General features: G+C 29.2%; 1 protein-coding gene across 1 annotated transcript; it reads left to right on the top strand.

Moving 5' to 3' along the window:
• Positions 1-1,582: 1,582 nt before the first annotated feature.
• Positions 1,583-5,131, top strand: LOC124924347 (putative disease resistance protein RGA1). The gene has a single exon (XM_047464400.1). The coding sequence runs from the start codon at positions 1,583-1,585 to the stop codon at positions 5,129-5,131; it is 3,549 nt and encodes a 1,182-aa protein (XP_047320356.1).
• Positions 5,132-13,812: the final 8,681 nt, after the last annotated feature.

Raw genomic sequence — 13,812 nt, 5'->3', positions numbered from 1 at the left:
TTATGCCCATAAATTAATTGGTTCGAAATAGTTTTACACCAGTCAATTTTATAAAAAAAATGGTTGTAAAGAAAAATTATAAACTTTGTACCAGTTCTTTTTGCCATCGCTAAAACCTGTTATGAATTGACTAATACTATGAAAAATTTGGTCCCTAAAATCCATTGCAATTTGATTCTCACAATTCACTACATATTAGTAACATGACGTTGGAAGTCGCTCAAAAATGTTGTAACATCATTACAAATGTGTTGTAACATTGTAAATTTTTTTTAGAACGTTGGGTTTCACTTCTGTTTTGGAGTGCGGCTAATCCCTGCAAGTTAAGCATTAAGCCCGCAAACACACTTAATCATTTAATCAGATGCATAATTTGTCTCCTGGCGGACTCCAACCCAGGATCTCCAAAGAGATTGAGGATATTCACGTCTCATTGTCACTAGGCTAGAAGAGGAGATGTTATTTGGTTGTTACCAATCACTTATATTCATTTATTATTATGTAAGTTATAATTTCTTATTTGGTTAGATACTATAAAGGTAAAAAAAATGAAACAATTAATAAAAAATGAATTTAATATATGATTGTGAAATATTTTCTTTATGAAAATAAGTTATTTGAGATAATTATACAAATTTAGTAGACAAATTGAACTAAACATAAATGTATTGTGAAAACTAATATTATTGAAAAATTTGATCATGTCTTATTGATGGGCATGGTACCTAATTAAATTTGGAATGGTCAACAAAGAATAAATGCCTCCAAAAATTTTAATATAAAAATGAAAAAGTAAAATAAGTATTTGACTAGTTTACAATAGAGTGTTATATTTTTTTAAGTTAATTTAAACATTTCCTATATGCAAAGATATTCAATCGAATTGAAATATAAATTTTTTTTGTAGTTTTTTAAAGTAGTGAATTATTTTATTTTTTTGACAGACTTTTTTTTTTATTTAGATGAATAATTAAAATTGTGATTTGGTTATTTCTCTTCATTATAATGAAATTAAGACTTAGTTTTTTCATTATAAGTTGTTGAGATCTGGTATGAAATAAAATTATAAACCAATATTAACTTATACTTAATTCTTCCTGTGAGAATAGATTATAAAATAATATTAAAGTAACTTTATCGGAATGTGTGTTCCGTTTTGTATGTGATTAATTTCAATTTATGTTTTGTAGGGTGTGCTAATTTATATTAGATGCCATTTTTTTAATTAGATAATCATTACATATAAGTTGAAATGTCAAAACTTGTATATGAAAATAAGACAATCAAATATAAAATAATAAGTAGCTAGGTTTTTGTTGGAGCATTTTCATCATCATTCTGCCCAACCCATTACCTCAAAAGATTCCGATCACCATTATTATTCTTTTACTATTTTATTGTACTATTCTATTTTCCCTCAAAAGACTCCGATCACCATTGTTTTCTTTTACTATTTTATTGTACTTTTCTATTTTCTAAATGACATGTATCATTATAATTCAGTAGACACAATATAACATTTTTGAGAAGTTTATTCATCTTATTGATCATCATCTGATTGATCATCGAGAGAGAAACCAACATGGTTGATGCAGCTCTAATCAGTGGATTGCTTTCAAACTTGGCACCTCTGATTCAGGATGAATTCTCGTTGTTTTGGAGTTTTAAGGAGGAGGTTCAAAAGCTATCCAGCACACTATCTTCGATTAGTGCCGTACTTGAGGATGCAGAGAGAAAGAACGTGCAGGAGAGGGACAAAAAAACGGAAGATTGGTTGCGGAAACTCAAAGATGTGGCGTACGAGGTTCGAGACATCATGGATGACTGCACCTTTGAAGATCTTTGTCTTCAAGTCAACAGGCGTAATGCCTCCTCTTCAACCCTGATCCAGGTAACCAACTCAATAACCCGTCCTTTTAGCATTCCTATGACACGACTAAAAGTTGGTCACAAAATTAAGGATGTTCAAAAGAAGCTTGACCAAATTTCTTTAGAGCGCCAAAAGTTACATTTGCTTGAATCTGTTCCTGACTCAAAAATAGACAAGCTTACTAGTAGTTCGCGTGAAACCATCTCTCTTTCTAGTTGTAATCAAGTTTATGGGAGAGATGAGGAAAAGAAACAGATTATTGATTTTCTGGTCAATTCATCTAGTGCCAAAAAGTTATCTGTTCTACCAATTGTTGGATCTGGGGGTCTTGGTAAAACAACATTTGTCCAAACGGTCTTCAACGACGAGGAGATTACTAAGCATTTTGAAACCAAAATCTGGGTTTGTGTTTCTAATGAATTTGATATTAAATTGGTGATGAAAGCCATCTTAGGAGAAAAGGCGGGAGCACGCTTAGAAGAATTGCAGAGAAAAGTTAGAGAAAAATTGAGTGGGAAAAGATATTTGATTGTATTGGATGATGTTTGGAATGAAAACGTTGTGACATGGGATCAGTTGAGATCTATATTGGATTGTGGATCAAATGGTGCGTTTGTCCTTGCCACGACACGCAAACATATTGTGGCAAGAATCATGAGAACGAATCAACATTTTGAATTATCACATCTTTCTCACGAGGATTGTTGGCTACTCTTTGAAGAGCGTGCATTTATGTGTGGTACACCAAAAACTCCAAACTTTGTTCATATTGGAATAGAAATAGCTAAAAAATGTAAGGGTATTCCTTTAATTGCCAAGACATTGGGAAATCAATTGGGCTTCAAGAGCGATGAAATTGAATGGTGCAAAATAAGAGATAGTGAGATATGGGAAATACCTCAAGAATCAGAAGTTCTCTTTTATATTCTAAAATTGGGTTACTATGACCTCCCTTATCATTTGAGAAGGTGTTTTTTGTTTTGTGCTATATTTCCCAATAATGCTGAAATTGAAAAGGAGAGATTAATCCAATTGTGGATGGCCCATGGTTTAATTCCTATAGTTGAAAATCAAGAAATGGAAGATATTGGGAATACAATTTGGAAAGAGTTGTGTTGTAGATCCTTTTTTCAAGATGAGAAATTAAATTGCTTTGGAAAAGAAATATGTAAGATGCACGATATTATGCACGATCTTGCTCAATCTATTATGGAAGGTGAATGTTATACGTTGGAGGATTATAACTCAAGTGATGGTTTAAGACGAGAAGTTTGTCATCTAACGGTAATGGATGATGAATTTCTCAAAAAATCAGTTGGTTCTCTTAAAACAATTGAAGGGTTGCAATCACTTATGCTTAATGGCATAGATGTTGATGGAAATCTGATGTTTTTGAGTGTTTTGAAGGAACTTCAGACTTTACGTGTCCTTGAACTAAGCTGCCATGTGTTGTATCAAGACGATTACCTCAGTGAGATATTCAACTCCAAGAATGAATCGAAAAAGTATCAAGATTTGCGTTACCTGGGATGTCTAAAACATCTTAGATACTTAGACATTTCCGGTAACGATCATATAACAACATTACCGAATAGTATTTGTGATCTCTTGAACTTACAGACTTTGAAACTCAATGAGTGTTATAATCTTAAAAGTTTGCCCAGAAATACGAAAAACCTTATTAGTCTGCGACATCTTCATTTGGAGAATTGTAATGAATTAAAATATATGCCTAGAGGGATGGGGCAATTGAAACATTTGAAGACGTTAAGCTTGTTTGTAATAAGCAATAAGGAGAGAGACGGCCAACTACATGAATTAATAGAATTGGATATCGGCAGATCTTTGAAACTTAAGAATCTGGGACGAGTTAGTAATGCATCTATGAAAAGAGGGATAAGTATGGCTAAAAAGACGAGTATCAATGAATTGAAGTTGGAATGGACATCTGATGATGAAGATTATGAAGTAGATGATAATGAGAGCAAGAGTATTAGAGATGAAAAAATTGTTGAAGGTCTAGAAGTTTCAACTGCGAGGTTGAAGATTTTGATAATGAGGGGTTACAAAGGTGTGAATCCCCCTGTTTTGAAGGGAAATCAATTCCCTTTGTTAGAGAGACTTGTTATTGATAGAATGAAGAATTTGAGGGGATTGGTGTCACCTAGCTGTTGGAGTACTGGAGCATTCCCTAATCTATCCACGCTGGCAATATCTTATTGCCCAAAGCTAGGGGCCTTGCCACCGCATCTCAAATCACTCAAACATGTAACCCTTGTAGGTGAATGTTCGGATGAATTGTTATATAGCATCACGAATCTTAATGGTACTCTCACTTATCTGAATCTTAGTGAATTGAATAATGATGTGGAGCATGGAATATTCACAGTCAACAACAACATGAATGGAATTGAAGTAGAGTTATTCCCTTTGTTAAAGGAACTCAAGATTGGTGGCATGAGGAATTTGAGGGAATTGTTGTCTCCTACTATTCCGAGTGTCAGAGCATTCCCTAATCTCTGCACGCTGTTGATACGTGATTGCCCAAATCTAGGGGCCTTGCCACCGAATCTCAACTCACTCAAAGATGTAACTGTTTGGGTTGAATGTTCTAATGAGTTGTTATATAGCATCTCAAATCTTAGTTCCCTCACTCATCTCACTCTTATTGGATTGGGTGAAAGAAGTGTTTTATTTGGAGTACGCTCAGCTTTCCCATCTCTTCGATTCCTGTCTATTGATAGGTGCCCCAAGTTAAGGCGTTTGTTTGATGAGGGAATGATAATGCAAGAGACATTAAAGAATCATCTTCAAGGACAAACAGAAAGAACAAGAGGTCACATCAGCTCTCTCACAGAATTGATTAGTAGTAATAATTGCCAGAACAGAGACTTAATGAACTTTCTCACGGAATTGATTTGTAATACAAAGATTAGTGACTGCCAGACCAAAGACTTCATCAACTCTCTCACGGAATTGGATATTCGTAATTGTCCCGAGTTGACGATATCAGTTGAGGAATTTAGAAACCTCAATATTAACGATTCACTACAGAGATTGTATATCAGGCGTTGTCCTAAGTTGGTGTCTTCAGAAGAAGCGGACGAGTTTAGGGCACTCCTGCTTTCCCTTCGAAACAGCCTACTTGGTTCCGAGAACGGTTCCGAGAACGATTCCGAGAACGGTTCCGAGAACGGAACCCGCCAGCCGGTTCCTGAGAAGGTCTATGTAGATAAGTTCAATGTTGATATCATATTTTGAAGGTACGTATAAAAATAATAATTATATTCATCCATTAATTCTATCTTTTATTAGTTATTTTATGATTTGTAAGAAATTTCTTGACATACAGTGATAATCTAAAGGAGTACCTAAATTATTAGAAGACTCAAGATGGAGGTACGTACCTAAATAATTATATTCATTTTTTATGTAAATGTAATGGTTTCTTATTTCTTATATATTTACTTGAAGTTCAGAACAAACTGGCCATATAAACAAATTAAGTTGGTGTCTACAGAAGAAAATTCAGAATAGATAATTTATTGGAAGAGGAGCATATAAGAAAATTTGGTATGTAGCTAAACAATTACATTCTTCCATTGCAGACCTCTGTTTCTATTATTTTATATTTATCATCAACATAATTCTAACTTTTCTCTTTTATATTTATATAATGCCATGTTCACAGTATAACATATGTTATATGATCTTTTGCATCAGGAAAATTCTGCAGGTCGAAAGTTGTGAAGTTATACGAATCGCAACAGCTAAAAGACAAATGTTCTATTAAAGATTGTCCTAAGCTGGTGTCTTCAGAAGAAGCGGGGGGACGATTTTATCGCACTCTTGCGTTCCCTTCGAATCAGACTTGGTCCTGAGAAATTCCATGTCGATATCATAAAGGAGGAATAGAAGGTACGTATTATAAACATCGATTAATTGCATCTATTATTAAATATTTAATGACTTGTAATTAATTTCTTGACATATAGTGATAACCTAAAAGAGTAGAAGACTCAACAAGGAGGTACGGACCTATATAACTAAACTAGTGAAATAATTACATTCATTTTGTAATTCTTATTTACTTGAAATAAGTTCAGAGTACATAATCTGTTGGAAAACAAACACGAAGAGCAGAGCATAGTGGCCATATAACCAAATTTGGTATGTAGAGCAGCTCTCTTTCTATTGTTTAGGCTGTTTCTTTCACCATCTGCTTTCCACTTTCCATTCCATTATATAACACATGTTATGTAATCTTTTGCATCAGGAAAATTCAGGAATCTTCTGCTGGTAGAAAGTGGGGAAGTTATTGTTGATGCGCCAAACTACGAATAATTGTGACAGATAAAAGCCACATATTGTATAAAACAATTTGATCTAATTTTCTTTGCATTTTAAATTTTACTTACATATTTGATTTGATGCATATATAATTAGATCTTTTGTTGATCAGAAAATGTGTACAGTTTGGTGAGCTGTTATTGAGACTCTTGATTTATGTTTGATAGTCATGAATCTCTTAGAACATCTAAAATTTATAGTTATTAGGTTTTAAATCCGTAAAAAAGGTTGTTTATACTGTTATATATATCTTAAATGATTATGTTTTATATTTCTAAGCTTAAAATCAGACCTTAGACGACTTTAAATTAGACATTCAGATATGATATATTTATAGAAAACCGGCCAGAATTATGACTTTAAATGCTAGTTTAGAAAACTGTAATGATTTGAACAATGATGAGATAAGAAGTTTCGATCAAGATCCTGAAACATATATTAAGTGTTTTGAAATGTGTTGGCCTTTCTGAAATTTCAGTTATTATATATAGTCTTCAATTCTTGCACTTTTCTTTTCAATATTATATATACATTCAAATGTAACCTAATGTTCAACTTATTTGTGCAGAAAACACCATTATAGTCAAGATCAATTTCAAATTTCTGAAAAATCCATAATCTGTTAGTCTTAATAATAATAATAGAAATTGAAATGAAAAGAAAAAATATGGGGAAGACGGTTACAACTTAATTTGTAACTTAGCGTTTTGGGTTCTTGATTTTAAAAATAAAGTTTTTGATCTCTAAGACCGAGTGGGAAATCCATAATAAAAGTGCACCGGAAGGGTTTTGTGATAAATAATTTGAGATGAGAGGAAAAGAAGAATAAAAATGAAAAAAGAAATATTGTTGGTCCATACCAAACAGTCCAAAACAAAAGTTCAATACATAAAATAAAATAGGGGTGAAGAAATTTCACACGAATGATATATTCATTATTCGATGGGTCCATAGAGAGGATGGATCAACCTTATATAGGATCTGATTTACCCCAGAATATTCAGTTACAACAACTACTAGAAAATAAAGAATTCAGTTGGGAAAATAGAAAAGTAAAACAAAACAACATATTAAAACTAAAAAACATAAATCTAGCCCATGTGCACAATAAGACCGTGGAGGCGTGGAGGGTGCTGGAATTATTTTGGGACTGCAACACTTATTTGGATACCGTAACATTATCTCACCTTCAAAATTTACCGCTCTCGACGAAAAGATCGTGGCCTTTTTAGCCTCTAATTCGCATCCCCTATCTTCAAAGAGAACTCATTTCTCTTACTGTTCGGTTGGATTTTCAGCAGGTCCAGAAAGTGTCGAAGTCCAGGACCGAAATCCTTAAAAAACATTCGGTAGCATCCTTCCAAAAGTGGAGCTGGTCGGGACCTAGTGCAGATATAAAAATAATATATTTCTTTCAGCTCTGCTTATACACTATGGTGTTATCAAAAATCAAGAACCAATCTTTCTTTCGAACCAGCACCCCATGAGCAGACAAGCAGCCATTCTTCTTCCGATTATACTCTAGAGTGTCATCAAATATCCAAGTCCAGTCCTTTTTCCGGACCATCACCACTAGGGCAGCAAAATAGCCATGGCTTCTAATTACTCTCTTAACTGGTGGTCGGTCTTTGGGTTACTGGAATAGAGCATTGAAGACTTCGATTGTGTGTTGGAGATCTTCATGAGTGTCTTCCAATGTCGTTGCGCGAGTGAAACAATTTGGCTTTCATGCTTGTTCGTTATTTGCACCATGGCAACAACACTGTAATTTTCCAAGGGCTTCTCCAGATGGTTGCCTTGCATCATATTGACTTGTGCCCGAGGATTACTCTACAAGACCATGAATGTGTGCAAAGAAAATGTTGGTTCATCCCCTGTCTTAAGAAGAAAAGGTGGATCATCAAAAAATGTTTCTTGAGTAGGCTCTTGAGTGGGTTCTTGGAATTTTTTAAGATTAGCCGAGACCATGAATAATTTAGATTTAATTATAATTTGAATTAAATTCACTTTTAATTCATGTTTAAATTTAGTGTGAATTTTGTTTGATTTTATTTAATCACAATATTATTTCTATTCATTAATTGAATTAGCTTAATTCCAACAATTGTTTGATCGTGTTAATAGAGAAGCAATGAATGAATCTGTTGTATGGAGACGGAAGTATGATGAAGAAGTCGAAAGGGGGTACACCATGAGTATTAAGGAATTAACCGAGGTTTAGATTATCTCTTTAGTGATAAACTCCTAATTGTTTTTACTTTAATGTAGGGCTATTCCATTTTATTGGAAAATAATAGGAGTTTAACTCGTTTCCGTCTTTCAGAAAATAAACTTAGTATTTTAAAAAAAAAAATTAATACACTTGGGTTTTGTTGTTTACTTTGGCTTAAACAAAAAAAAGATTAATTTAAAAAAAAATGGGTGATGTAAGATGAAAAAAAGTCCAACTTTAAAGAGGATGATGAATGAACGTGATGCTAATGTAAATGTTCATTTAGTTTTGGATGTGGATCCATAATGATCCAAATGAAAGATATCCCATATTTAAAAAATAAAAAACAATAACTTAATTTGTCTATCTAAAGGTTAAGTTATTATGATTTCCCTTATCAAAAATTTTGTTTATGTTGTTATATTTTCAAAGATGCTTTTGTTTAAAGAAAAATATAAAATAATTTCATTAACATGTTGCAAAATAAAAATGAAAATAAAAAAGAAAGATTATTCAAATGTGAATACATGACCTATAAATTAATTCCTACCAACAAATAGAAATGCTCTAAGACAACTTGAATTGAAGATATTTTTTCAAAATCACAATAATGAGACTTGTTATTAATGAATTAGTCTCCTGATGAAATTTGGTTATCAAATATATATATATATATATATATATATATTATATATAATGAACATATTGTACAGTATGGGTAGAACACAAAATCTCTCTCAAGTCACTAACTAAGACTTCTTTTTCAGTTTGATCTAAAATAATCAATTTATCTTTTGCTTTCAGGAGATAAGATTTCACTTTTTTTTATGTTTAATAATCTAGCACAATTTATATATAATGTTTATCAACTTTCATTCTGAGACATTTTAAGTAAGAATAAAAAACATGGACTTTTATATCTTATGCACAATTATTGTCATTAAACTATTCTAATGAGATGCGATTCCACATTTTATTAAAACATGTGTAATTAAAGCAATTTAAAAAATATATATATAAAGTGTTAAGCATACTCGTACCAAACAAAATAAAAGAAAACAAAATCACAAAATGTAAAAATACAATTAATACGAAACTATTGTTGTGAAAATATATAAACAAGTTTAGAAAACTATTATTAATATATTTGTCTAACTTTTCAAATTTTAAAGTGTTATTTGTATTTGTTAACTTATTTAATTTTGGTTGTTATTAATTTTTTATATACATAAAAATTACTTCATTTCAATTTAAGAATTTTTTAGTGAAAAATGGAATTTATGAATTTTGATCTCTTAAATAAAAAATTTGATATTTCAGTTTTCTTTATGAAATAAGATTTTATTCAGTAAAATTATTAATTATTATAATTAAAAATTAACATAATAATAATAATATTTAAACTTCACAAAATTAAATAATATTATTACATAGAAAGATATGAATTTAGTTTTCAAATTACAATTTTTTTTATAGATTATTATTTATGTCTATTTGGTAAGATCACTTTATAAAAGTATCTAAAAAGATTGAATTAGTGATAAAAATCAATTATATCCAAACAAATGATGAATTAAAACCAATAATAAATTAAATCCAAACAAAAGGAGAGTTGAAACAAAATATATACTACGTATCTACTGAGGTTAAACAAAACCAAAATAATCTAATTGAATTAAGCCAATGAAAAATTGATAAAAACAATTATAAACCGACCTAACCGAGTAATGGCCGATTTATAAATTTTTTGCAGCAAATTTGTCTGTTAGGTTGATGATTTAGATAATAAAAATCAACGATATAACTTAAAATTATTCAGGGTCAAGTAGTAAGACGTTTAATTTAAATTAATGATCAGCATCCCATTCAACTTGGATTTAATATGATTTGTTATCTCTTAAGTTATAATATTTTGTATTATAAGATTAACCTAATGTATAAAATACTAGCATGAATACTTAATTAGAAAAGAAAAAAATAGGAACGTGAATAAAAAGAAGTAAAAGAATATGTTAGATAAACTTCAATGAAAAAAATTAAAAACGTGTATGTTTTAAAAAAAAATATATTAATATCGTTTATACCATATTCTCTTGAAAATATATATATATATATATATATATATATTAGGAAAACATCTCTGAATTTTTTTATATATATATATAAATTTGAATTATTTTTCACTTATATTTTATTTTATTAGAAAATAAAAGAAAAAGAAAAAGAAGGTTATATAACAGTTATATTATAAATGAGTAAGATTACAAAATAAAATCCATGAAGTTGATATTGTTGAAAACTAGTTGGAATACAATAAAATTATTTTTTTGTCTAAATTTATAATCTTCAATGAAAAATATTAAAAATTTGTATGTTTTCGGAAAGAATATGAATACCGTTTATACCATATTTCTCTTAAAAAAAACTATATATTAGATTAATATAATAAATGGAAACATGGAGTAACAGAGATGTTCATGACATTTCATCGAGCTATGGAGAAGACGATAACTACTCTGATGATTGTTCTTGCTATAATTGGAAACATTAAAATTATTTTTTGTCTAAATTTATAATATTTTCTTCATAAGATATATAACTTAAAGCTTAATTAGAGGGAAAGCTGTATCATGTCAAAAAGTTCTTTTAAGGCATTGAATTGGTTAATGTAATTAGTTGATAACAATTATTCATTAATTTAAGTTACAGAAAAAGAAATACTTATAATATTTATTAAGTTACAATAAGCGATTAATTAAGTAATAAAATAAAACTAGAATATCATAACAAAAACAAAGAAAGGAAACAACATATTAGAGCACTCTAAGACTTGGTAAGACTACCACGGATTACATATCCCAAATAAACGGTAACGCAAACGAAGCTTAACCTGAAAATAATATTATATATGTGTTTAAAAAAAACATAAAAATACACAAACAAAATGTTTGATCACATCTAATATTTAGTGTCTTAATTCGTAACGCACTTACAAGATGATCAGGAATACCGCCAAGAAGAATGGACCAGTAGTCGAACGAGGAACATAAGGGTTTGCCAGAGGAGGAATGGTCGGAGGGTTTGCGGCTTGAGGGACATTAATGATGTCTTGATTCTCGGCCATGGTAAGAATAAGGTGTTGGGTAGTTTAGATTCCTCGCTGCCTCTCTTTTATATAACACCTTATATATATACTAAATAATGAACCTAGCTAGGCTATATGTAACTTGTTTTTTTTAATGAAACATGAAATGAGTATGCTTATTTATGTAGACCACAAAACATCTCTTTAATGATATTCTTTATCCGTTTTTGATCTAATGGCAACCAACCTAACTTGTTATTATTAAAAGAAAAGATTCCAACTTCGAAAATAAAAAATTATAATAAAATTAGATTATTTCATTGTTAACTTCAGAAATATTACTAAATTTATTCTATCGAATTTTTATTTGGTAGAAAATAAATATAAGTACACGAATTAACCGAATCTATATCTGAATCAATTGATTTGTTTGATATATGATGAATTATGAATATTGAATTTAATATAACCGGTTTTATTTTTGTATATGATTTGTTTGCAAACCCATCACAAACAAATCTAATTACCTAAGAGTGAGTTTTATTTTTATTACGAAAAATGTTGACTTGCCAATATATTTGATTTTATTTAAGTCTTAGAAACATACTTATATTAAGTTTGATTCAACTTTCATGTTGTAATGGCAATTTGAAAAGAATTTGATTTATTCATTTTTAAAATCTTGCACAATGGACCTGACTTATTTTGTGTAACTTTAAAAAAAATAAAAGAAGAAGGGACGTGTAACAAATTAAGAAAAGTGGCAAAAGAATAAGCGGTTAAGTAAGCTTAAATGTTGTATGTTTTCAGATAAAGAAAAATTATTTTTATAGTGTTTTGTTTTTGTTTTTTACATCTAATCTTATTTATATTTGTTAATAACATATGTGAATTTTTTTATAGATTTGAATTAGGTTTCACTTATATAAGATTTTTTAAAAAAAAATAGAAAAAAAGTATATCTAACATTTATATTGTAAATTATGACAAATCAAAGATTGGAGTGTTTCCATATATATTAGCTAGTCAACATCGTGTACAAATGTAGGTAGAACACAAAATTTCTCTCAAGTCACTAACTAAGACTTCTTTTTTCATTTTGATCTAAAGGAATCAACTTTTTCTTTTGCTTTCAAGATATGAGATTTCACATTTTAAATTTTTGTTGTTTTATATATTTAATAATCTAGCATGACTTATATATAATAATGATATTCAACTTCAATTTAAGACATTTTAAGTGAAACGAACCTTTAATTGTTCTCTTTAACTACGATTCTTGTCATTAGAATTGTCCTAATGAGTTAAGATTCACATTTAATTGAAACATATGTATTAAGAACAATTTTTACAAAAAATTATATAAAGTGTTTTAAGCATTCACAAAAATAACATGAAAGAAAATAAAATAAAATAAAAAATAAAATTAAGACCAAACTATATATTGTTGTGAAAATATATAAACAAGTTTAGAAAACTATTATTGATATATTTGTCTAACTTTTTAAAATTGGAAGAGCCATTTGTATTTATTTTTGTTAACTTATTTAACTAATAAAATTTTAGGTTATCTAAAAATTGATAATTATATTCTCTTTTTCTAGCTTAATGGCAATAAGAGGTGAATATCTCCCAGCCTCTTGAGGTTCTGGTTCGAGCTCGTAAAAATAATTGATAATTTTGATCACATTAATATCCAAATGAATCGATCAAATTCATCGTGTTAAAATTAATTCACTTATTCGTTACCGCATATTAATATTATAGTTAAAATGTGTAATTAAAACAAACAAAATATTATTCCTTCAATTTAAGGAAAAAAAATCACCCATGTTAAAGAACCAAATAATTGAAAATTTTAAATGTTAAAATATCAATAACAAATCATCTGGTCAAGTCCTACTTGGATTTTAAATATGATTTGTTATCACTCATAAGTTATAATAGTTTTTCAGTATATAATTTTAACCAAAACATATAAAAAGCTAGCATTGAAGGCTTATAAACAAAAAAAATAGGAACGTGAATAACAAATAAATAAAAGAATGACTTGTTAGATAAACTTTAATGAAGATAAATTAAAATTTAATTTGTATGTTTTCAGAAAGAAAAGAAAAACATATGATTGATTTTGATTTTTATAGTTTTATTATTTTTTTTTTACATCTAATTTTAATTATATTTTGATAATAACATATCTCAATTCTTTATATATATATATATATATATATATATATATATATATATATATATATATATATATATATATATATATATATATATATATATATATAT

Source organism: Impatiens glandulifera, chromosome 2 (assembly GCF_907164915.1).
Source record: "Impatiens glandulifera chromosome 2, dImpGla2.1, whole genome shotgun sequence".
In the NCBI taxonomy this organism is placed as follows: domain Eukaryota; kingdom Viridiplantae; phylum Streptophyta; class Magnoliopsida; order Ericales; family Balsaminaceae; genus Impatiens; species Impatiens glandulifera.
The sequence above is the reverse complement of the archived record's forward strand: the minus strand, read 5'-3'. Positions and strand labels throughout refer to the sequence as shown.